Source organism: Nansenia antarctica (genome assembly GCF_963989245.1).
Source record: "Nansenia antarctica genome assembly, chromosome: 1".
In the NCBI taxonomy this organism is placed as follows: domain Eukaryota; kingdom Metazoa; phylum Chordata; class Actinopteri; order Argentiniformes; family Microstomatidae; genus Nansenia; species Nansenia antarctica.
The window spans coordinates 67,968,449-67,996,063 of NC_137674.1; the positions used below are offsets into that span (position 1 = coordinate 67,968,449).

General features: G+C 44.4%; 1 protein-coding gene across 1 annotated transcript in view; it reads right to left on the reverse strand.

The window, feature by feature from the left end:
* Positions 1 to 519: 519 nt before the first annotated feature.
* Positions 520 to 27,615, reverse strand: part of kcnk3a (potassium channel, subfamily K, member 3a) — a gene marked incomplete at both ends in the record, with an annotated part of 30,157 nt that continues 3,061 nt past the window's right edge. Inside the window, one exon of the mRNA XM_080541171.1 lies at positions 520 to 1,502. Within this exon, the coding sequence (XP_080397297.1) occupies positions 520 to 1,502 (983 nt within the window). The remainder of the gene's footprint in view (positions 1,503 to 27,615) is intronic.

Sequence of the window (27,615 nt, forward strand, 5' to 3'; positions counted from 1 at the left end):
TTCATTAACTATCATGAGTAACACTCATTTTTATGTCTCCCATTATTCTTTGTGGAAAGAAATAACACCAAATCATCATACAAATATGTGTCCCTCACAGTGTAACTCTGTCCTCTTGTCTTCCAAACTTGCCTCCCCATATCAAAATCAACAACTTCAACCTTGAATACGGCAAAGAGTGACAGGAATGGTGAAAGAGACTGTATAGTTCAGAAGAGCACCACTCTGGTCCCCAAGGGGTTGCAGTGTATTCTAGTTATAATCTCCATCGTTTGAAACAGTGACTGCTTTAGTCCTGCACTGTGTGTGTGTGCGCAGTGTGCACTCTCTAAAAATGAACCACGGGCATTAAGTCGAGTTTCCAGGGAGAGAGCTGTGGGAACAGCAGGAGATCTGCTCTGATCTAGATCATCTAGAATAGATGCCACAGTATGAGTCCTCCTCACACACAAACCAGCAGAGGCTTGGTTGGTGGTGGTGGCTGCTTGGTGGTTTAAAGCGTCATGTCCCTCCGTGCTTCTAGATGGAGCTGCGGCGTTTGGTGTGTCCTCGGTACGTGTTGAGGCTGTGAAGACCTGTGGACACAGAGCTGATGCCGGAGTGGTGTAGGCTGCAGACGCAGCCGTTGGAGTGGAGGGGGTTGGAGAAGGCCTCCCCTTGCTCCATGTAAGTGTCCGAGGTGGAGAGGTCGCGGGGGATGAGCATGGGGATGGAGTACTGCAGTTTCTCTCTGCTCTTGTACCACAGACACGAGCACATGGACTGAAAGTGAAGCACCTCGGCGTAAACGTTACGAAGCCCCCCCCGCCCCCGCCCGGCCCCCCCTCCCCCTCCCACGCTGCCTTCCCTCCCTCCCCCTCCTCCTCCCCCGCCGCAACCGGAGGCGGCTGAGGAGGAGGAGGTGGGCGGGTCGGGGGTGCAGCGGAGGTGGTGACCTCCCCCACCCCCCCCGCCCCCGCCTCCCCCCGCCTGCCCGTTGGCGCGGGAGAGCAGCAGCAGCGCCCGCTGTTCGGCGTCCCTCTTCTCGTCCTCGGCGTTCATGGTCATGAAGCGTAAGACCACTAGGTTGAGGAAGGCCCCGATCACCGTTAGGCCCGTCAGGATGTAGATGAAGCTGAAGGCCACATACTGCGGGTACGTCTGCAGCGCGTGGTCCTTCTGCAGGGCCACGTAGTCCCCGAAGCCGATGGTGGTGAGCGTGATGAAGCAGTAGTAGTAGGCGTGGAAGAAGCTCCAGCCCTCGAACTGACGGAAGGCCAGCGCGCCCACGCACAGCGTGCTCATGCAGGAGATGAAGCCGATGGTCACCATGTTGACCATGGACACCTCGGTGCGCCGCATGCCCAGGCACTTCTTGAGGCGGTGCAGCAGGTAGCGCACCATGGTGTTGATGCGCTCGCCCAGCGACTGGAACATGACCAGGGTGAGAGGGATCCCCAGGAGGGCGTAGAGCATGCAGAACACCTTCCCTCCGTCCGTGCTGGGGGCCGCATGGCCGTACCCTGGGGATAGAGAGAAAGAGAGAGAGGGGGAGGGGGAGGGGTTAGTGGAAGGTCAAGGTGAAGGTGAAGCAGACCTAATTACGATGAGCGAAGGTGAGGGGAGGGGAGGGGAGGGGGGGGGGGTACAAATACTGAGAGAGGACAGGTGGTTGAGCAGGGGTCTTAAGCAAGGCCATAGTTTGGATATTCAATATGTTTAGTATTCATAGAACAGGCCATCCTCTGAATTCAGAGAAGCTCCGCGGTGCAGTGGCTGAATGAAGGGGAGATCCAAACGCACAGCAGCAGTGTGGTGAGACTGGCTCAGTATTGATGTCATGTATGGGGAGAGAGAGGCCTTGAATTATTTATACAGAGTCGGTCTCTCTGTGGTTTGGAAGGGACCACTAAGGACAGTTGCTTTTAATTAGCCCCCCTTTTTTCCAGTAGTATTCAAACAGAGACAGAGACAGCTACTGTATGGGGGGAACATTTTGGAGATGTGCTCGCTGTGAATATGAACATCATTTTCTTGCTGAATGCAGATCAGTGCAAGGGTATTATATTTTATGATTTGATTGTAAGGTCTATAAGGTTTTCTATTATTAATTACACAGAAGACTGCATAATGGAAACAGCGATTGGATCTGCGAGGGTGGTACCGGGCCAACTGAACAGGCTGTGACCCGAAATAGAGAACCAGAGCCTATCTACAAAGATGGAGACTCCTTAATTAGGCAGAAAGCCTGACTATGACCCCTGGGCTGACTGGGCCATATCATATCAAAGTACAGAAGCTAATATTTCCATCGGTGCGAGATTCCCCCTCCAACTCCTTTGAATTGCTGCTATGAGCTGGTAAATTGATAGAGGGTATTACACTTACGGAGAGAGCCTCTTAATGGAAAAACAGAAAGGGCCCCTCTGATGTTCCGTATAAATGACTCATTCCATGTGAACACTCCACACCAGCTGAGATGACCAAGGTTATAGACGCTCGCTAACGGCGGGTGATCTGATATCCAACCCTGGCACATTTCAGGTGGAATATCAATCTTTGACCGCAGCCAAATCCCCCACATCCCCCCTCCAACCCTCCACCCCTCCACCCACCCACCCACCCCAAATGTTGGCTGAGGCCCCACACGTGTAACATCATCAGACAAGGGAAATATACTACCATGTGTGGACTTGTGTTGCGTGCGAGAGCCTAGCGCCCTGGTCATAGATAACAATGAGGTCTGCAAATGGGAAAGGTTGTCCAACTGTTTGAATGTGATTACTCTGCAGTTTTATTTAATTTCAAGGGCTCTGGTTTTAATGTCACACCAACCTGTGTGGTTAAGTCATCTGTCTCTCTGAAGGCAAATTAGTTTAAAGCTTTGCCTGCCTCTTTGCCAAAAAGACAGCCATTACGAGTGATACATCTCCTCTTGGAGAGGAAAAGATGTCCTGAGCTTTGAGTGTGTTCTCAGAAGTGGACAGGCATAATTTTCCCCTCCTGTCAGCATTGGCTATTTTGGGGGTTTCAGAATTTATTCCTCTACTCTCAGATGTCGTAAAATCAGTTTCAAGTAGATTTCTGTCTATCTTTCTGGCCCTGTCTGGCGTAAGGGAGATGAAGGTACTTTACAGTGTCCTGTCGTAAATTCCAGCACGTATCACATCATCATCATCATCATCATCATCATCTAGAGTTCTTATGAGGACAGAAAATATGGCGAGAGAATTACTGCCTGATTATCATCTCTCAGCTAAACAGGGCAGGCTACATATCTACCTGTCTCTCTCTCTACACCATGAAGAGGAGTGAGACAAGGAAGAGCAAGTCCGAAACCAAAACAAGAAAGAAGTTCGCTCCCGGGCAAAGTTGTCTCCAATGTCTTTCAGAGGTTACTGGAATAATAAACGCTAACACAAACAAGAAAGAAAGACCTACAGTAAACATAATTATATGCAGAGACATTGTCATGTTTTAGCTCGTTATATTTAATGTCTTCCTAGAAAAGGGAACATTGGAAACAGAGGCTTGCTAAACGAGGCCCTTTGAGTCAACATTACCACCTGACAGGCCTAATCTCTCCTACACTCCTAATCCCTGGGCTTCGTCACACGTCAGGCTGTCAGATTAGAGGGAGGTGAGGCAACGTCACAGGTCACACCTCCTAGTCTCCTACCCCACAGGACTTCACTTCTACAGGGATGAAGGGGATGATGGTGGTACAGTATAACATCATCTACAGGGATACAGACTGAAAGGGGATGATAATAATAATAATAATAATAATAATAATAATAATAATAATAATAACTTTTATTTGTATAGCACTTTTCCTGTAAATGTTGCAGCTCAAAGTGCTTTAATCATTATATAATCAGCATTTAATTATTTTGTTATTTAAAGGCAATATTAAAAAGATGGGTTTTTAGTCTTGACTTGAACATAATTGTTGAGGCTGCATCCCTGATGTAAACTGGCAGTGCATTCCACAATTTGGGTGCATAAAATGAGAATGCAGCCTCACCAAATCTCTTCATTTGTACATGTGGTACAGAAAACCAGCGTCAGACGACCTGAGAGCTCAATGATGATGCTTGTACAGTATAACATCATTCACAGGGATACACACTGAAAGGGATGATGATGGTACAGTAATACGTAAAACGCAAACAGACTGAAGGACAGCTTCTACCACAGGGCCGTCAAGGCCCTGAACACAGAAAAGGCCTAAGTTCTGGGCCCAGGACAGTCCGGACGGATTGTATGGCAGCTAGTGCTGAGGCACAAACATGTACATTTTCAAGCCTGCAAACTGTGACACTTTAAAATAATGTGAAAAAATACTTTCTTGTGAAATATGACAACCCTAGTTGACTATCTGTGCAGTATAGTACAGTGGATTGTGTACATAGCCTCTATTGATGTAAACCAGCTCCTTACCTTCTTGTGATTTTATGCATCTATGCTTTTTCCAAAATGTGTTTCTTTTTCCTCTCCTAAACACCAGGGGAGCCTCCCCTCCTAAATTTCGTTGTTTGGTACCTGTACTGTAGCAATGACAAATAAAGTCTATCTATCTAATATAATAATGTTTTATTTGCCATGCAATCAACTTCAACAATCAATGTTTTTTTTGCTCTAGGCACACAGGGTCAGCCATAGTCAGCACCCCTGAAGCAATTACTTGCTCAAGGGCACATGCAGTTCCCTCCTGAGGCGGGGATCGAACCAGTCTCTCTAACCTCGAGGCTACCTCCGGTTCGGTAAGCAACATGGTTGGGTGTGACATTGAAATACCCAATACAACACAACACAAAACAGTACATCATTGCTGGTCCATACTTCCACAGAATGTTTTTGCTGTCACAGTACCAAACCCGAGATACTCAATCAATGTTGCATCATTGACTTGACTTGGAGATTCTTCCTATAATGTACAACATTCAGTTAATTTCTCACAAATACAGCACTCAACACTGCTCCTGGTCATGGTTCTTGTTATGTCACACCTGGCCCTGAAGCATTGTTCACACCGCAGGCCTTAATCCTCAAATCTGTTTTGTTTTTCAGTGACTAAACAAGTGAACAAGTGACTAAATCGGATTTGTGTGTGTTCAGACAGTGTAGTGTTAAGTTGATATGGCTATGCTAATCGACAAAGTAACGACAGGACCCTGTGCAGTGTAAGTGGTGCTCATGCCTCCTACATTTCCCAGTTGCTTGCTCTGTTTCTCTTTATGAGAATGATGGCTAGTGACGGCAAGCGACACACCTCTTCAGTACTCTACAAACTCTTGTCCCCCATGTTTGTTTGTTGTTTGTGTCGCAGAGTGATGATGTCAGACAACACTGCATTAGGGAGTAGCGAAGAAAAAAATCACTTCAGGGGCAAATAAATCACTGTTTGACTGTTCAGACACAAGGCCAAGAATCTGAAGAAAAAAAAAGTAGGATTTGAGCCACTTCAAACTACACAAGACTTTATTCCCTCCAGGGGCCTCATTTGTAGAAAGTACTTTGGATCAAAGTAACGATGGAAACGATCGTAGCTCTATGTTAGGTCTTGACTTGACATACGCACATTACCTACTGGTTATACTGAGTTATTACAAGCATGTGAGCCGCACTCGAACACGTTAATGCCAACTGTAATTCGTGCGAAGTGAAAGTGGCTCGTAATAAAATTAACGATGTTGTTATCAGCCAAGAAAATGTGTTTAATTCAAGATTTAAAGGGAACTGATGTTTATGATTGTATTTCAGCCTGTCTGTCAGGTGTTCAGCCTGTCTATCTGGTGTTCAGTCTGTCTGGTGTTCAGCCTGTCTGTCTGGTGTTCAGTCTGTCTGTCTGGTGTTCAGTCTGTCTGGTGTTCAGCCTGTCTGTCTGGTGTTCAGCCTGTCTGTCTGGTGTTCAGTCTGTCTGTCTGGTGTTCAGTCTGTCTGGTGTTCAGCCTGTCTGGTGTTCAGCCTGTCTGTCTGGTGTTCAGTCTGTCTGGTGTTCAGCCTGTCTGGTGTTCAGCCTGTCTGTCTGGTGTTCAGCCTGTCTGTCTGGTGTTCAGCCTGTCTGCCTGGTGTTCAGTCTGTCTGTCTGGTGTTCAGTCTGTCTGTCTGGTGTTCAGTCTGTCTGGTGTTCAGCCTGTCTGGTGTTCAGCCTGTCTGGTGTTCAGCCTGTCTGGTGTTCAGCCTGTTATCACCAACCTCACCCCACTGCCCCCTCCCTCAGCCCAGACCTGTGCATGTGAATGCATATGTGACACAGTCTGATCATTTGGTCCGCTTGTCAGCAACCAATCAAAATGTTCGGACTTGGGGCGCTTAGGTGGCGTAGCGGGTTAAGCATTGACCATGTAACCGCAGGGTCCCCGGTTCGATTCTGGTGGGGGACATATCCTGCATGTCATCCCTCCTCTCTCTCTCTCACCCATCCTTCCTGTCTAAAATCTCTACTGTACTGTCAATAAAAATGCAAAAAAATATGAGTGGGACTGCCCCACTCAGAAAAAATAAAAATAAAAAATAAAAATAAAAATGTCGGACTTTTCTTTTGAAACACAGAACTACGTTTCAATGTTGTTGAGAAACACAACACAAACTCGCTAGTCAATCCAAAAAACTGCAACGCAATGGATTGGGTGAGTAACCCCCACTGCTACCTAGTTACACTACTAGTAACACTACTTTACATTGTTAGCAGGCTCACAAAACAAGCTACGTTAGTTAACTAGCGATGTGTCGTTGATTTTCAACAACGCGGAAATGCATTTTTTTTTAATCCCGACATGAGGACCAAATGATCAGACTGTGTCACATACAGCACGTACATGTTTACATTTGAAAATGAATATTGTACGACTGTCATCTGGGTGTTGCAGTGCACACAGTCCCTCAGTCAGCCTAGATACACGGATGGATGAAAGAATACACTGAATTAGATTGTGAATGATGTGTAGTTGGTCCGGTCCATACTGTCCTCAGTCCATTCTGTACTCAGCCTCCCAGGACCACAGTGGCCTCTTGGGCCAGAACCAGCAGAGACAGCAGGACGCTCCGGTTGGACTTCAGGGCTGTCGTCACGAGAGCTGTCGCAATCAGGGAGTGAGTCTGCAGGACAGGGGGAGGACAGGGGAGTGACAGTGGGGTGGCTCGTCACTATCAGACAGCGGAGCTGGAGGTGACAGGGCTGGGAGGGAGCGTCACCCTGGGTGAGGGTGAAGAAGAGGCCATCTTGACAAACTGGTCCGCCTCCTCCAACCCTGCGATGATGACTTGGCCATCATGTGTCAGGATGTCTCAGACTCAGGCTCTCTCTGGCACGCAGGGGAATGCCTCCTGTCCTTATCACATTGTTCACATGCATTACAGTCACCGAGACAATAGAAGTGCAGCCTCACCTCCATGTCAGGTAAAAAGTCAACTGCTCGTTGACAGGTTAGATTGACGCCTGACTGGTCATTAACACTAGAACAGCCATGTGTGGGGTCATTAACACTAAAACAGCCATGGGTGGGGTCATTAACACTAAAACAGCCATGGGTGGGGTCATTAACACTAAAACAGCCATGGGTGGGGTCATTAACACTAAAACAACCATGGGTGGGGTCATTAACACTAGAACAGCCATGGGTGGAGTCATTTAACACTAAAACAGCCATGGGTTGGGTAATTTAACACTAGAACAGCCATGGGTGGGGTCATTAACACTAGAACAGCCATGGATGGGGTCATTTGACCCTGTGAGTAAAAATGTTTTTATATCTTCGCACTCGATCCAATTTCAGGACCTTCCTTTCATGACCTTTCCTAGATATGTGCGTTATACCACCCAGTATCCTTACATTTTCATGATAAGCTAGTATAAAGCTATTTTGCAGTTTTTCTGTGTAGGAGGCAGGCTAATTTACAAGACGGCCAACTAGTGGTCGTTGTGTGTAAATAGCAGCCTTCCATTGTAAAGACTAATTTGTAATTTGACCCCTGAGGCGGCTCTTATAGTAGGTAAAAAAGGCACAGCTGTTCGAGTGTTAAGCAGCTATTAGATGCATGTAGGCACTGTTGATTTCTACAACAGGCTTTTGCAACAGGCTTTTTATTTCTGCTCTTATAATAGTAGTTTCATTACTTGTTGCCAAAATGAAGAGAATCGGGCAACATTTTGAAAGTAATAAGAGAAAGAAAGAAACCCCCTCTCAATACAACAAATGAGCCATCTGAATATTAATTTCCAGTGAGAAAGGGCACATCCCTTAATATTGAACTATACCTCATTTCTAAATAGTTCCCACAAAAAAAGACATCAAAGGCAGTGCTGAAAACGGGGCACTAGAGCTGATTGTCTCATAAAACATTTACATAATTACCATCTGAAAGAAAATATGAAAATTGCGCAAACATGCATAAAGAAATCTGGGCCTTCTAAAGACTCATTAGGGGCCCGAAGTAGAAGACTTAATAAAGGTCAGAAGCACACAGGTGCACACGCTGCACCGCACTCTCATTCCCCCCTCACGACCGCTTCTCATTTACACAAATGACATAATACTAGGAAAATCATTTCAATCTCAACTCCACTGCAACAGAGCAGGCCTGATTGGAATCCTGAAAACAATTGACCTGTTCTATCAAGACGTCTACCCAGGATTCCAAGCGTTTATGACTGAGCTGTCCTGGGGTGTATACGTTGCTCTGCCTGATGCAATTGTTATAAAATGAATAGATGAGGACACCTACAAATGAGTAACAATAATTGAAAAAGGATTTGATTCATGTTATCAGGGTGTGGGGGGAAAGGTTTAGTAATGAGGTGGCTATATTCGCACATGGGAGAGAGTACAGGAGTACAGAAACCCTAAAAAGTGATTCATTCTGAAAGGCAAAGCATTACGAAGCATTTCAACAAAACCAACAGTCATTATTTCTTAACCATCATCAGCCCTTCTCAGTCTATACGTCTGCCCACTATTTTGCCATTTTTATAGGCCTCAACCTATCCTGTGGCACTGTTGCAACTTTGCCTCGTTACACAATCTCTCCCTCTAAATAATGTCACAATGTTTAATCCCCCCATACTCATTTTACCAGGCACTGTGCTGTCCTTGGCTTTGCTCAGCGCTGAGCCATATTAACCTTCACACGGATTTTCTCAATCCAATTCCTAATATTTCCTCCAAATGCTTCTCCCCACCACCAAACCAGTGCAGTGTCACTTTAAAAATGATGTGATCTATTTGGAGACCTTTCACCTTGAGTCTGCGGCTGGTTCCTCCATCTAGGAGAAGAGACTGTTCAGTCCCTGTGGCCTCGCGATGACGTCTGCTGCCTCTGCTGAGGCATCACCTGATGCATCTAACAGTCTTGATTACACTGATTCATCGGGGGGGCGGAGATAAAAAGAGGCTTTGAACATAGTACATCAAAGCAGGGAATAATGCGCTTGTTATGGCCCCAGTCCCCCTGTCAGTCTATTGCATTTCCATTGATTAGCGAGCACATTTTGTCCTCACCAACGAGACGAGGAACACAAGCCATTTATCAACACCGGAGAGTACATCACCTCGCATAATGCGGCACGATTCTCACAAGAGGCGACGAATCTATCAACGTCCAATTCGGCAGGAATTTGTGAGAAGGTCTACCGACCTGAGTCAGCTTTCACATCAAAGGACTTTTGGTTACACATAGAACATATTGAATAAAGGAGGACAATAGCTATTATTACATTACATCACCATTTTTGTTTTTAATACATGTAGCATTATTTTTGTTATGTAAGCAATCTCATCGAGATGGAGAAGCCATGGAGACACAGTAGGGTTGGGGAGGCACCAAGGGAGGGGGGGGGGGGGGCAGTGACAATAGATGTGCCTGAGGAGGGGTCATGGACACTGGACTCTGACTGATATCACCTCAGACATCTGAGGCCCTGGAGAAAAGCGCCTGGCTGGACACTGACCTGCTATGGAGGAGAGCCAGAAACAGTCTGTCTATGGTGGAATTCACTCTAGATCGTGGACATGAAATACTGTGTGTGATACCCGTATAGACTGTAGTCCTTAAACAAAAGCCCCATCGGCAATGAGAGACATTTCTGGTCCTTTCTTTCTGGTGTAATAATAATACCATAATACTGTGTGGCTAGCCAACTACAGATGGCCACTTCAGCAGTCTAGTCACTGGTGTCACAGAGACCTGCTCAAACATGATCTATATTTCAGTTACTAAGCAGGAAACAAATAACCATTCAACCTACCACAGCACACACATACAGCCAGTCTTCCACCCCCCCCCCTCTCCCCCTCCCCCCCCCAACCTTTTCTCGCCCTCCATTGATTCCCCACAGCAGAATCCCCCCCCCCCCCCCCTAGTTGTGTCCAGCAACCATATCTTATAGTTCATGTAATAACCGTTGTCTTTTAAATTATATATCGTTGTTTTTTTATGTCCTATGCACCAACCTCACCAAGTCAATTTCCTGTATGTGCAAATATACTTTGGAATAAAAATAATTCTGATTCTGATCACTGCACGGTTGTTTTAGTGGGTCTTCTCTGCCAACTCCCCCCCCCGACCCCCAATCTAGCCAAATCTCTAATCACGGACACCTTAAACTCAAAACGACCCCCTGATTGTTTATTCATCTACTCAAACATGGCCCTGCCCCCCCCCCCCCCCCTCCCTACCATTAGCCCACCAAGCCTCTGACCTATAAGACCCCGTCCACAGCTGTTTACAGGCTTGCCTGCTGGTGTCCACGTCTGCACGGAGGGAGCTGGAATGCTAGGAATGCATTTTATGAGAATAATAATTCAATGTCTAGTGTCAATGGGTTCAATAATGTAATCTCAAGTTTAAAGAATATATACAATGAATAATTAATACTCCAGCACAGTAACTGGTGAAGAAAAAGCCTTTTTTGCGGAGAAAAGGGCTTTTTACGAAGAATGATATCTTCTACATTATTTATGGGATATCATTTCAATTGAGCAGTTCCTAGGGCTGCAAATGAATACAATGAAAAGGACATACAATTGACAGCAGCAATTTACTAAATCAGGTTCCCAGATTCCTCAATCAAGCACACAAAAGGCTTGATTTACAGCAGTCTTCGCTTCCTTCTGCTCTAATCTCTATAAATCTGAACCCCCTGCAGAGAAAAATACCATGAATATCTTTTTGGACAGCTTGGATATCCCTACCATAGATGCTAATAATAAGAAGAATTTGGACAGTCCTTTGCAGTTAGAGGAGATAATCACTTGTCTTAATTCAATGCAGAATACAAAGCGCCAGGCCCAAACAGATTCCTGATAGATGTTTATAAGAATCTATCGGCCCTTTATTATTAAATATGTTTAATGACTCACTGGAACAAAGATTTCTCCCCCCAACCGTAAATCAAGCTTAAATTTCCCACCCGGAGACCAATAAGTTTGCTTGATTCGGAAACTAAGCTACTAGCCAAGGTCTTGGCTTCCCGTCTGGATCCTTGTTTGCCAGACATTATTTCGGAAGATCAAACAGGGTTTGTCAGACGACAATTATCGTCTAACATTAGAAGACTTTTAAATATTGTGCTTTCTCTTGCCACCTCTCAAGTTTCTGAAATGATCATATTGCTAGACGCGGAGAAGGCCTTCGACCGGGTTGAGTGGGTATATTTGTTTTCTGCTTTGGGGAAATTTGGCTTTGGGTCTAAATGTATTTCTTGGCTACAACTTTTATACTCTGCCCCTAACTCTACTAGTGTGACAACTAACTCTCAAAGGTTTGATTACTTCCCTCTATCGAGAGGCACCTGTCAAGGTTGCCCAATCTCACCCCTGACCTTTGCGGTTGCGATGGAACCTCTCTCAATTGCTCTCAAATCCTCCCCACACTTCACTGGCATTTACAGAGCTGGTCTAGAGCATCGTGTGTCTCTTTACACCAATGACCTCTTGCTTTATATCACAAACCCGAGTAATTGTATTGACAATATTTTACAAATCTTGACAACTTTTAGGTCATTTTCGGGATACAAATTAAATATCAGTGTATAGATCTGAAAAATGTATATATAAACAGAAACCAAAAGTGTGTATTTTCCACACTTCATTATTTTGTATTTTTGGGAAAATATTGTGGAACCGGTCTTGTTTTGTTGTTTGTTTGAGTGATGTGCGCCTAAGCCAATCAGATCACTTGAGAAGTCATATGTTGAGAGTTTGAGGAAGTGCACGGGGGCGTGACAGATGATTGAATGATTGAGAGGACAACACAGACACCTGTGGCAGAGGGGCTGTGTGTTTGGAGAGCGTGCAGACAAATCAACATTTAAACAACAACGTATAGATTACTTATTATTATCGTGCTATTTAAGTTGGGATTATTGTTTGACGTTTAGCAATTCCGGATTTTGTTTCAGTTTAAAGGGTTAGCCGGTTTGTTATTGTTACACACACACACACACACACACACACACACACACACACACACAAACACACACACACACACACACACACACACACACACACACACACACATACACACATACCAGCTTACATACCAACACATAGGCCTACACATAGTATAGCACACAGACATACAAACCCTAGCACATAGTGTAGCACACAGCATATACCTAAAATAAAAGACATAAATAACAAAATATTCTATATAGTTTATATGCTTACTTGGTTTATGGGGACAGACAATTACAATTACATACACTTATCTGATTTGTTTGTAAACAAGAAGAGAGTTAGTCAGTTCACCATCAACAGCTAAGACTCAGAATCCTGTTACATCTTAATTTATTGAAATAGTACCTCAGGAGAGGGTTACATCAGTAAAAGTGAGTGTTACCCCATTAATATGGCAGCTAAGCTAATTCCAATAGGTACCCTTCCTTTCCGACTGGCCTACACCAGTTTCCGCTACTTAGGCGTCAACATTGCTCATTCCCTCGCCTCTCTCCATAAAAATAGTTTTGCAAAGTTGGTTATGGAAATTAAATCTGATTTGGGGTGCTGGGACTCTCTTCCTCTTTCCCTGATGGACTTTTGTTTCTTTTCCAGTGTCTTCCTGTATTTCTACCAAAATCTTTTTTTTAAAACTTGGACAGAATAATCTCTAATATAAGTTTATTTGGGCTGGCAAGAACCCAAGAGCACGTAGAGTAATACTGCAGAGAAGTAAACGGGAAGGAGGCCTTGCGTTGCCTAACCTTTTGTTTTATTATTGGGTTGCTAATCTTCAGAAAATTCTTGCTTGGTGTAACTCACCCAACCTTGATTGGTGCATAATGGAAGACAGTTCTTCCCTCCCATCCTCCCTGGCAGCGTTGGCGCAGAAGAGGAACTTGGACTTGAGATAACAGACGATTGGTGGGAGGAGGCCCTAATCAAGGTCAACTCAACATCTTCATGTGCCCGTCTATGCTTAATTCAGTTCAAGGTCCTACATAGGGTCCATTTTACAAAAGCCAGGCTCAGTAAGTTGTTTCCGGGTACAGGTGATACCTGTGATAGGTGTGGCTCGTCACCGGTCAATCACACTCATATGTTTTTTTCCTGTCCAAAATGAGCAGATTTCTGGTCTGATTTCTCTGAGACATTAAGCGATGGCCTCAAGGTTACAGTAGAACCCTGCCCTTTGATAGCCATCTTTGGGGTCCCCCCGTATACCAGCCAGTGTCACCCCAAAAAATTCGGATGTTGTTGCCTTTGTCTCACTCATTGCCCGTAGACGTATTCTGTTGCAGTGGAAAAGCCCAAATCCACCCTCTGCTACGACCTGGCTAAATGACTTAATCTCCTTTCTGTCGCTAGAAAAGGTGAATATATATATTTTTAAAAGGTGTTCTAGTTCTCTGTTCGAACACCAAATGGGGGATAAAGAAAAAAACGTGTTTATTTACTCAATTTGAAGTCAATGAAGTCAAAAGGATTCACCTTGTCACCTTGGATCTGTCATTTGTATATTGTTATACCTGACTTATATGTATATGTTTATATCTATTCTCCAATAAAAAATATATTTAAAAAAAAAGAACCATTTGTGACCCAGTCTGATCATTTGGTCCACATGTCAGCAACCAATCAAAATGTTCGGATTTTTCTTTTGAAACACGGAACTGTGTTACAACGTTGTTGAGAGGCTAGTCTAGCCTAAATACTGCAAGGCAATGGATTCGGTGAGTAATCCCCACTGCTACCTAGTTAACTTTAAGAAAAATCTGATCATTACATCAGATCCCGACATGAGGACCAAAGCATTAGAATGTGTCACATTTAAGATATTGATAATTAAGTCTCAGGTCAGCTCATGAAACCCCAAGAATCCAGACAGAACACATGTGATCAAAAGAGAGTCAGCCTTGTTTGATGAAATCATACTCTCGCATGTATCTGTATGACGTACTGTAGCAAAGTAAAGCCTCTGCATTTTCCACTCATTCAAATGAAGTGACCTCAGCTGATGGGAGCCAGGGGACGACTCTCATGTTGATGCCAGCCAGTGATCCGTGACCAGAGGGGCCAGCGCAAGTCCACAGGCTCAGGCTCACACAGAGAGAGAGAGAGAGAGAGAGAGAGAGAGAGAGAGAGAGACAGACACACACACACACACACAGACAGAGAAACAGAGACAGAGAGAGACAGAGGGAGAGAGAGAGACAGAGGGAGAGAGAGACACAGAGAGAGAAAGAGACACAGAGAGAGAGACAGAGAGAGAGAGAGACAGAGAGACAGAGAGACAGAGAGACAGAGAAACAGAGAAACAGAGAGAGAGAGAGACAGAGACACAGAGAAAGACAGAGAGAGAGAGAGACAGAGACACAGAGAGAGAGATGGCCATTTATTATCAGCAAACTGGTGTGACGCCAGAGCGCAGAGACAGAGCATTGGCCGAACAGCTGTTTGGGTTCAGTTTAACTTGGTTACCTCTCTACGGGCTCCTATGTGTTCTCATGCGCCCCACAGCTGAGGCCATGGACCGATGACATCACAGACTCACGGAGCAAATCAGGCGGGTGAGAGGATTCTTTCATGTTGCGCTCACTGCCCTCTCCCCCACCACACACACACACACACACACACACACACACACACACACACACACACACACACACACACACACACACACACACACACACACATGTGCCCTCTCACCTGGCCTGATATGAACTGAAGCCACATTCATCAACACATCATCAAGGGCACAACTTCTGTGTGTCTGATTGCCTGTGTTAGTGTTCTCTAGACCAAGCCTACAGTAATCAGACCTTGTTCTGCGGTCACACTGGAGAAAAAAGGAACAAAAAAAACAACAGGGGCTATTTCCACACTTTCTCTTGAGGTTCCTTTTTAGGGGATATGAGAGGAAACCTTGGCAAGACACAGTTTTCCATGAGGTCAGCAAAGCCGAGGCATTCCAAATGGCGTGTGAGATCCCAGGGAGGATTAACTGATTAATCAATCACGTGATTTATGTACCTGATACACAGTCGATAGGGACACGTTTTCAAATCCACTCGAACAGATGGGGGACCTTTAGGGGTTGAGGGATACAGAGAATAGAGGGGGAGGAGGACAGAGATAAGGACCAAAGTGAAGGGAAAAGAAAGAGAAAAGGAGGAGATGGGAGAACAGTGGGTATAACTACATGCCAGTACATGACGGCATCCACACTGTCATGTTCTTTAGTTTCTCACAGCATACAACATCAGCTGAATCTAAAGAGACCAGTATTCTACTATAAAACAGCAAAGTGGGAGATACATTAAAGATTAACCAGTCAATCCAGTAGGGAGGAAGGCGTAAATTTGTTGTCATTAGTTATTTACCGCTTCTCTTAGACCGTCAACTCAAATAACAGGTATTTCCGTTTCAAGGGTTCTATTCGTGCCATCCTGTGTGTGTGTGTGTGTGTGTGTGTGTGTGTGTGTGTGTGCGTGCGAGCGAGCGTGAGCATGTGTGTGTGTACTAGGCCACTGTGTATGAAAATGGACTGATTTATATAGACTGACTTATATAGCGTCTTATTCCAAAACGCTTTACAACGGCCTCTCATTCACCCATTCACACACCAATGGCAGCATCTACCATGCAAAGCGCCAGCCCGCTCTTTGGGAGCAATTTGGGGTTATGTGTCTTGCCCAAGGACACCTCGACATGTGGCCAGCTCGAACCGCAGATCTGCCGACCTTGCGATCATTAGACGCCGGCTCTACCTCCTGCGCCACAAGCCGCACCCATGAGTGTATAAATCTCAACACGTTACCGCTCCAATGAGTTCTGCAATAAAGAGACCTTGACAGGATAATATCCTAGCAAAGATTTGCATAATAATAATAAGATTTATTGAGGAGGTCACTTCTCTATTTTCTTTTAGGGACTCAAGCTCGTCCCTTGTAGTGAAGCACTGGCAAACAGTCCAAGCCTCCTGGCTACTGAAAACAGAATGCTAACGTGATTAGCATTTCCAACATTGATAATAAAACCACAAACACAAACACTTGTCTTAGTGAATGTTTTATCTATTTACTTCTTATATTTGCTTTTATTCATTGTTTCTTACTATGCTCCTCTTGCTGTATTTTTAATAATGTATGTAAAGCACTTTGAATTGCCCCTGAACTTGCCTTGCCTTGCCACAAAACAACTTGCCACAAATTACAAAGTCCACGTACAGTAATCACTGGCACCTTGCCACTGGCCTTCGTGCTGAACCTATAGGTGTCAAAGTCAGGACATGTTCCTATCCTCTCTACACTGCTGTATATTATTATAGAGACAGTTATAGTCATTCGATGTATGGCCAGAGACTCAGCTGTGGACACACCTGACACACAGGACAGTTAATATGCCATGCTTTTACTACATTAGATGCGGAAAAACGTTGCGCGGAGCTACAGAGTAAAACATGTAATGGCGACCCTTGACGAGTCTGTCACAATCTGACATGGTTATTTTATGCCTGTCTGATTTCGAGTAATTTCCACGGCAGCCGGTTGATGTTTTATTCAGTTGAAAGCTCTTTTTTAAAAATAGCCTTGTGCTTGTCTCTCTGGCTAGCTCGCTCTAAAACATCTCTCTCTCTCTCTCTCTCTCTCTCTCTCTCTCTCACTACCCCTTTCCATCCCCTCACTCTCTTTCTCTCTCTATCTCTCTCTCACCCTCGTTCTCTTTCTCTCTCTTGCTCTCTCTCACACTTCTCTCTCTCTCCTTCTCCCTCCCTCCAACCCTTCCTCCATCCCCCCCCCCCTCTCTCTCTCTCTCTCTCCCTCCCTCCTTTGGGGGAGAGAGGAGCTGTGCCCTTGCTCTACTGCAGCATGTCTAACACAGCCATCGGGCCACACCACCTGACTCCACCTGATCCAGTCCTACCGGGGAGATAAGAGCTGTGTTGGCCCTGGCACCGACAGACCTGGCCAGGCAGCGGCTTTCAGGAAACAGATGCTGTTCGTAATCGACATCTGCTCAGCGAGGGGAGGCTGCTGACAGAGACACACTGGCAGACAAGCTCTCCTCTCGGTTCACCTCACCCACCTCATCCCCTCACCTCATCCCCCTCGCCGCACATAAAGGAAAACAATGCAGAGTTCATTTGACTGAAACACAAAGAGATATACCTGTCTTTTCCCAGGGTTGATCAATGGACTGCACTTATATAGCGCCTTGTTCCAAAGCGCTTTACCATGGCCTCTCATTCACCCAGTCACACACACATTCACACACCAATGGCGGCAAGCTACCATGAAAGGCGCCGGCCCGCTCATTGGGAGCAATTTGAGGTTCAGTGTCTTGCCCAAGGACACCTCAACATGTGGCCAGCCGGGGTTCAAACCGCCGATCTGCCAACCTTGCAATCATTAGACGCCGGCTCTACCTCCTACGCCACAGCCGCCTCATAATAATCACACAATACTATCCACCACACCTCCACCCCCCATACAGGGTCCTGGGATAGGGATGAGGAAGGGATCCAAAGATGGGGGGGTGGAGGGGGCGGGGGGGGGGGGGGGGGGCGGGACTAATGCCAGGCCTCTTCAGGAGTGAGTGAGCTGAGGTGGAAACACTTGATTGGCTCAGTGACCCGGTGCATGACATGACAGTTGGCTGTGGCTTCTATATATGGGTATGTGTATACACACATGCAACAGTATCACTCTCTCTCTTACACACACACGCACACGCACACACATACACATACACACACACACACACACACACACACACTCACATGCAACAGTCTCACTCTCTCTCTCTCACACACACACACACAAACACACACACACACACACACACACACACACACACAGGCACACAGGTACACAGGTACAGGCACACACACAGACACAGGCACACATACTCACAGGCAGGAAGGTAGCCGGGCAGGCACGCACACAAACATACAGACTCACACCCACACAGACTCACAAAGCCGAGGCAGTTGGCAGCGGTGTACGACAAGGACTCTGTACCAGAGGCATGGATACCTCAGCACACTGTGAACCGGGCTCACTGCCATGTTGTAAAGCTATCCCACTGCCGACATAATGACAGTGACTACTAGGGGCAATTAAATTAGGTAACAGAATCTTGAATAGGCGTTACATGAACCTCACAGGTGATTGCTGTTGTCGCTTCTAAGTCTCTTATATGATGTCAAGACCTCTTTTGTGTTTCTTCTGACATTCGTTGTAAAGTGTTATGCAAATGACAACAATGGAGTACAACAATGTCAGTGTATTAGTGTCATGTGTTCATTGTTGAATTTGCTACAGGCTCTCGCTGGTTCTCTCTGTTCTCTCCTTGTGCCTTGTGAAAACAAAACACGGTGCAGCAGCTTTCAGTCACGCTGCTGCATGCTCCTGGAACAAACTCCCTGAAGAAATCAAACAGGCCCAAACCCAAAAAATATTTAAATCTAAGCTAAAAACCCTCAGGTTTTGCAGCAGTTATGATTAAACACAAACACTTCTATCAATGTCTTTTATCCATAAACTATTGTCTTAGTGAATGTTTTATCTATTTACTTCTTATATTTGCTTTTATTCATTGTCATTTTTATTTTCTTGCAATGCTCCTCTTGCTGTATTTTAATAATGTATGTAAAGCATTTTGAATTGCCCCTGTTGTATGAAATGTACTATACAAATAAACTTGCCTTGCCTTGCCTTGTACGGCTTATCCCCCCAAAAAGCTTTTCTACCCTTAAACGCTCTCCATGCAGTCATTAAATGTCCAGCCCATGACAGAACGCTCACAGCGCAATTACCTTCATTGTTTTCCAACAGTTAGAACACTAGATAAATACATATTGTGTTGTGTGGCCCTGAGCTCTGAAGTGTGTGGTTAGTGTCCTTCTCACCTCTGTGAGGTAAGCTCGTGCCCCGGGCAGCCCATAATACGCCATGTGGGCACAGCGAGGTAGAGAAGGTAGCCTCTGCCCGTCTTCCGCCTCATCTACCTCCTTGTCCTACATTCCCAGGGACAAGCGATGCCCCGACACCCTTTCTCTCTCGCCATCACACATATCAAAAGTGTGAGAAGGGAATTGCCACAACTCCCAAGGATTATCTAATAGAGGCTTTGTGGCCCCAGCCCAGGAAGGAAGATCTGAGAGGCCGATGAGACAATCGCTCTCAGTCTCATACAACCTGTGTGCTCATAAGCTTGATTTCTCTCCGAGCCCTCAGGGGTAAACACTGCTCACCTATCACGGTTATTGTTATTGTCATTACACCAGCGAGAGTCACAGCCCGCCTCATCAAGGGTGGCTTAAAGAGCTTAAACAGATGCAGAAACTAAACGGAAATCACAGTCGGGCAAGGAGACAATATTATACGTACCGAGGCAACTGCAATCTAAGAACTGTCAGACAAATCATTCCGATGCTTGTAGCATCTTAAAATATATGTAAAACACAGGCTGTGTGTTACCACAGCGATATAACGTTGTGTTGAACATCCGTCCGCGCTCTGCAACCTTTTAGAATTCTGGAACTGTCAATATAGGTGAGTTGTGGGAAGGCAATTCCTAGGTTGTTATGAAAAAAGACAGTCGTGATAGTCATCTATTATTTGGAATGGTAAACATACTGCAAGGACGTCTCACTACTCACAGAAGATGTTTACTAGTGTTTTACACATTGTTATACATGCTGCAGACAGTTTAAGGTAAGAGGATGGTTTGTTAGAGCTCAGACTAGTGCTTGCCCCCCCCCTCGCGCTACCCACGTTGTGCCCTTTTTGGGGGGAAAGCACCTGCTCTTTCATCAGTCTGTGCACATCCTTGGTTCTACAGACGCATCTATACTGGAGTACCAACACACAACAGGAGGGCATCAAAACCATCCAGTCACAAATAGAGATGTGAGAGTTGTGTGTGTGTGTGTGTGTGTGTGTGTGTGTGTGTGTGTGTGTGTGTGTGTGCATGTGTATGTGCGTGTTTGTGTGCATGTTTGTGTGTGTGTGTGCGTGCGTGTGTCCGTGTGTGCGTGTTTGTGTTTGTGTGTGTGTGCGTGCGTGTGTGCGTGTGCGTGTTTGTGTGTGTGAGAGACATGAAATTGTTCATTCTCCCGGAAAAACACTTCTGATGTCCCACTGTGGCCACTGTTTGGTTGAGCGGACTATAGTGCAGAGTGCTGGATGATGACAGTGGTGGATGATGACAGTGGTGGATGATGCTGTGCCTCGGGATTATAGCAAGTCACACTCCTCTGCCAAACAAATTATTCCATCCCCAGCTGTAGGAAAGACGTCACAGAGAACACCCAGAACACGCAGATCCACTGTCCTCACGGAGTGGAGAGAGCAGAGTGACACACACACACACACACACACACACACACAAACACACACTCCGAATTTATGATCAACTGCTGGCTGTGTTTGTGAAGATAACCAAAGAAGGTTTGAGATTAAATATAATATATACTGTATATATATATATGTATACATTTGCCTTAAAACGTGTCGAAACACTTAATAGTAACACTAACACTGCCTGTGGTTTCTGGCACCAGACACATCTAGACACAGTTTGTGACCTTCTCTTTTTTTCCACTGGCTATCTCACTAAGATAGAGTAAGCCCTACTCCATTGCAGCTAATGCCATCCATTATTGCCTGTACTGTAAAAGTTTCCAATACCTTTCCATTTCAGGTCACAGGAAAGAGAAACGTTATCCAGGAAGCAAACCTTAGACAGAACACAGACAGTCACTTGATTACTGTGTCCTTTACATTCAATCCATCCCACTGCAGACAGACAAGAGAGGAGGCTCACATTCCTGTGGATTCTGTTTGGAGGCTTTCAGTCAATGGGTACTGATATCCTCACAATAAAACACTACACTTCTGATACAGAATCTACAGTACAAATCCAAAGGAGATTTATTTGTTGTTGTTTGCACATCTTGACAACGACAGACGTACGCAATTTTAAACAAGCGCAGCCTGTTTTCTAAATAATGCTTACGTCCATTTAGAAAAATTTACTTACGTGCAAGTTAAAGATGATGTTCAAGTACATTTTTATAAATGAGGCCCCTGGTATCAGATATATTGTACTGTTACTGTAAAGTTATTTAATGACTAAATGACTAAATCCTAACTTAGACAGGATGCCATATTTTGTGTTTTGTACACCATCACTGCTTCACCATCACCCACCACACTTCCATGTGATGACGTGTGAGCTTGAGGTAGTATCCTATCCAGGTCAAAGCAGAATGTGAATGTGTTGTGCTGTCAGATAACATCATTCTGGTTAGTCTTACAGCCCTTAAGTGACTCCAAGTGTTTATAGTATGTGTTATGGGTTTATCAAACAAAGCAACTTAATACAATATGCTATATGTTTGTATTGTAGAGATGGATGGATAAGGAGAGTCACTGAAGGAGGAGGAGGCCTCTGACAGCAGAAGAGCTGATGATACCATTTTGTATTATTGTAAACTACTGCCTGTATGCCAAACCTGTCCTGGTGATGTCGTTGCTTGTCCTACCCTCTCCTTTATCTCTCTACCTTTCTACATCTTTAAACATCAAACTACCACAATGGAAATAAGCCTCTGGCTTTCTTGTGTTATCCTTGACGGTTCCCCCCCCCCCCTCTTTTATATTTTATATTTTATGTATGCTTTTTCGGCTCCCCCACCACCCCACCCCAGCCTCCACCCACCACCCCAGCCGCCAGCCTCCACCCACAGCCCCAGCCTCCACCTACCACCCCAGCCTCCACCCACCACCACAGCCTCCACCACCCCACCCCCAGCCTCCACCCACCACCCCAGCCGCCAGCCTCCACCCCAGCCGCCAGCCTCCACCCACAGCCCCAGCCTCCACCCACCACCACAGCCTCCACCACCCCACCCCAGCCTCCACCCACCACCCCCAGCCTCCACCCACCACCCCAGCCTCCACCCGCTCAGGTGCTCTGTATCTAGTCTACCTACGGGGGGTTATACAGAGCGAAGCCATCCAATCACACCAAACTTAAATGTATTTCCATTTCCATGAAATAATGATTCAACGGACGTATATGTGTAGAGAACGCAAGGCAGACCATGGTGACATAACGTGGTGTAGGATAGAGGGCAATTATCCTTGTCTCTCAGTGGAAGGACACACATGCGGTTTCATGCCTCTACAACTACCAGCTCCAGACTAGGTTAGTCAAAATAGATTGTGCCTGGAGAAAAAAAACATCTTCCGCCTACCCGCTGTAATCAGTAATTACAACACCCGAGGGGCGTTGATAGGTCAGACCAAATGATTAACACGCACGACTTCCTAATCGAAAACCCAGAAATGGTGGAAGAAGCTTTTTCCCACTTATATCACCATAGTCAATAGTTTCTTGTTGTTTCAGGAGTGGCAACGCTTTCATACAGCGCCAGGGGAGAAGTGTGAGATTGGATAACGACTGCCAGATAGTTTTCCAGAGACAACCTGACACGTCAGCTGGCAGACAGTGGTATCCATGCCAGTCTCCCATCTCACAGACTTCCTGGTCGTTTCATGTGACCCATGTACCTGACATGCAGGAACAGGTCTAAGACCTGTCGGCTAGGCTACAGAAAAGGTAGTTTAGAAAAATACTAACATAACACCAGGGGAGCCACCCCTCCTAAATTTCGTTGTTTGGTACCTGTACTGTAGCAATGACAATAAAGTCCATTCATTCATTCATTCATTCATTCATTCATTCATTCATTCATTAACTCATCCTGGAGGCCTATAGGTCCAAAACTAAAGTGAGATGTTTTTTTTCCCATTGTTGGCTCCTTCCCCCCCCACACACACACTTTATTTCCAACGTTTTTTTCCCAAAAGCTTGAATTTTTTCCCAGAAACCACGCATGGCATACTTTACACAGTTTCAATGACGTTGGTCTTCTAGACATATCTTGTTTCTGGGGGGGCTGGAACACAGCTCTCTTAATCTCAAACTCCACCCCCCCCCTCTCTCTCTCTCTCTCTCTCTCTCTCTCTCTCTCTCTCTCTCTCTCTCTCTCTCTCTCTCTCTCTCTCTCTCTCTCTCTCCCTACAGCTATTGGAATGACTGTTGTGTGATAATATCATCTTGATTATATTGAATATATGCATGGCTATAGATTAATACCTGATATACCTGTATTGTAATTCATTCATACTTTTACTGTACATAATTGTAATACATTCAATGTAAGTGTTTCTAAATATAAACCAATGTTTAGCCTGGGCCTGTATGTTGTTTTGGTATCAATGTTTTGCAATGTAATTCATTCAGTTTGTGCTTGATATCAAATTTTACCAATGTCGTTGCATTCATTCAAATAAAGTGTGTGTTTTATGAACACATAACATGTATATTTCTGTGTATTTGGCTTGTAATTTTGTATTTAATCTCAACTGATTCTTTACTGTTACTTGTAATAACTGTAACAGTACAGTAGATGATATATCTATTCCGATGTTATTCTATTTTACACACAATTAACAATATGCACACTTAACATCCCCTCTACCTAGAATAGAAAACTGTTTAAAATATGTTTCTCATAAAGAATTGCCTTTATAAAGTATTCAATTTGTGAAGGCTTATGATAATTGATTGATATTGGGTTCATATAATCATACTGTGCTTTATATCCTTTGGAAGTGCTAGTTCTCCTCTAAAGTTGAGGTGTGTGATGCAAGGCATTTTGTGCTCAGGCTGGAAGGGTTAACTAAAAAAAGTTCCACCATAACGTCCATTAAATGTTCAGGTTATATTTATTTTTTTCCAAAAGCTTGAATCTTTTCCCAGAAACCAATTCAACGCATGGCATACTTTACACAGTTTCAGTGACGTTGGTCTTCAGGACATATCTTGTTTCTGGGGGGGCTGGAATGCAGCTCTCTTAATCTCAAAATGTCCACTCGAGGGATTAGGGCATAAATCATATTGCTATACTTTACCTATTATACATCCAGGACTCACTAAATTCTCTGAGTTGACGAGCCCATAATTCAATTTTCTAGGCCATGAGATTATCAGCATTGTGTTTCATTCAGAAAATGCCCTACAGAAAACTAGTTTCTAAAATCATCTTAAACTGAACGAGTGGGGTGCAAAGCTATATTTAGATTCATTTTATTTACCTGACTTGTTTACACAGCTGGTGCAATGTAATTTAAAAAAATACTTGAAATTGTAAATGTGTCTAAGAGATTTTCATAATATTGTCCATACTTCATTCTGACCAAATAGCAGTAGTTTAGAGGGTCTTATACATGAACATGGTCAGGTTTTTCACAAGACAAGCAAGCACTTCAAGCATAATTTTCATTGAAACAGCACTGCATAAAACAGACACAGGCACAGGCTAACATACTGCTACCATGTCAGCTGATCAGGAGCGAAAGCACTTCTCTTAACATCCTCCGCTTCACACGTTCCTCTCTTAGCTTCTGTACTACACACATGTACTCCAAATAGTCCTGCTCTGTTTTATTTTTTCTGTCTCTCTGTATCAACAGCAGTCCTAAAAAAAAAAGGTGACACTGAAAAAAATCCATTAGGACATTTTGACAAATCAATCTCAGAGGTCACATGAATTAGTTTTGCTTTGTGTGTTAAGAGTGAACATGTGTGTGTGTGTTTTTCCCGCCGGTAATGACGGCTCTATCTTCCGCGGCAGCCTCGCTGCTGGTGTGGTGGTGGCTGGATGTCTGTTCTCTAGCGCCAGTACACACTCAGGCATCCTGAGACGTTGTCACTATTCATCTAAGTGCGTCTTGATCATGAGCAACGAGGGCAGCGCCTCAGTGTATTGTGGCCGTTCGGTTATGCAAGGTTATTGGTTTTGATTTTTCTTCCTTTATGTAAGAGCCAGGAGAGGACACGTAATATAATGGAACATCAGAAGGGAATACTCACTCACCACTGGCTCTGCGAGCCTTCACAGTTAACATGTTATTACTACACGATAGATTAGTATAAGTGTCAATCCTCTTTTAGAAGCAACATTGTGACTCATTGTGAGAGATGACGAGGGTACTAGTCATGACACCTTACTAAGGTGGTACTTAAAAATAGAATACCAAAAAGTGGTTTGGAATTAAAATCTTAACACATTCAACTGCAATACAACCTATTATGCTGAGTTATTGAATAATAATATGTGCATGAATAAGTCATTTCCATTATCCATATCCAAGTTCGATAGAGTAGCATGCATATCGACCATATTCCCCATGATATAATAATGGGAACAGAATACTCACAGTAGTCATTTTCTTTGTCTACTAAGTAAATACTTCCTAAAACAGAAGTCAATTATAGATACAGATAAGCTTGTTTCACAGTAGTTAGTCATAGTATTCTATCATCTGTATTCGTCAATAGAACAAGCAACTCATATGAAATCTAGGCCGACAGTATGTTATATTATTCAGCATTAATGCATATTATGATAAATAACACAAATTGTACAGTACAGAACACATAGAGAATGTTACACTGTCATTTCATGTGGAAACTGGCTTTGCATAGAGAAGGTTGCAGAATGCTAATTCAGATTCAGATTCAAATTCAGATTCAACTTAATTGTCGTTGGCAGAGTACAAGTACAGAGATAAGGGAACGCATTCGACATCTAGCCAGAGTAACAGTGCAATAGTGCAAAAGCCTTAACAAGCAGATATATGTACAGTGTGATATGTACAGACAAGGGTGAGATATGTATAGTAAGATATATGCAGTATGAGCAGTGTATGGGCAAAGTTATCAATACTGATGTACAGTATGTACAGTGTGCAAAAACAGCAGTGGGCAAAAGTTGAGCTGAAGTGATAATAATAATAATAATAATAATAATAATAATAATAATAATACATTTGACTTATATAGCGCTTTTCTAGACACTCAAAGACGCTTTACAAACTGAAAAGATTGAGTAGTAATAATAAAAGAAAAAATAAATAAATAAAAGAAAGTATAGGGGCCTAATTAAGGTAGTGCTGGGGACACTTGGGAAGGGGAGGGGGAGAGGGTTAACTGGTGAAGGCAAGCTTGAAGAGGTGGGTTTTGAGGGCCTGTTTAAATGTTGGCAGGGTGTTGGCCTGTCTGATGTGGTTGGGGAGGGCCATTCTGTGTGAAAAGATTGAATGCGAGACGTTAATTTTGATGACGCGATCAAACAGTGCAAGCAACCCATGCTGTTCTGTGAATGAGACGAGCATTGAGTGAAGACTGCCTACTGCCAAGTCATATAATTACAGCAAACATGTCGGCAGTTTGGCATCTGTTCTCTGAAAGACAACAAGAGGCACATTCTGACATTATAGACTTCCGTTTTCGCTTTCGCAACTTCAAAATAAAAGCGCAAGCTTGTTGTAGCGTTGTTGGAAATCAATGACACATCGCTAGTCAACTAACACAGCTTGTTTTGTGAGCCTGCTATCAATCCATGCATGTGATTTTGTGTCTGGTTTCGTTGTGGGGTGGGGGGGGGGGGGGGGGGCTCTAACCTTTTTCCAGGTTAGAGCAATAGCCCCTCCAAATGTCTGTGTACGTCCCTGGAGATTAGGGTTTGATCCTCCACTTTATTCTTACTGTAGGATTTTAACGTCAACAGACATTTTCATCTCCTAGCTATAATCTTCTTTCATTCCATATAATATTAGAGCATATGCCGTGCCACAAAAAAAGATTCATCCAAAATTGCAAATGCTCTCTTAAACAAATAATCACCTCAACATTACAGTGAGCATAATTGCTGTTATATCCAACAGATTAGCAAAGCCAGCTGCCCAGAGAGTATACCAGAGAGTATACCAGAGAGTATACCAGGGTTGAAAATGATCATATGCCCTGGAATCATCCTGTATTTAGAACATGATGCTATCACTAACACAGTCACAGGTGAGACCTGTCACCTAACACAACACACAGGGGGCAACAACATGAGCTCTCCTTTGGATTAACTATTCTTCTCTTTTCTAAATCCTCCTGTGTTCAGTGTAGTATCTGCTGGTGAGCTTGTCCCTAGCCCCCAAAAAGGCCCCAGTCCGGTCAGTGTTCAGTGCGTGTTGCAGTGTTCAGTGACGTGGGAATTGCAGACTGGTATGGCCCTGTTACCAGTGGGGGCTCTGATGTGAAAGTTCCCCTAGAGTTTATCAAA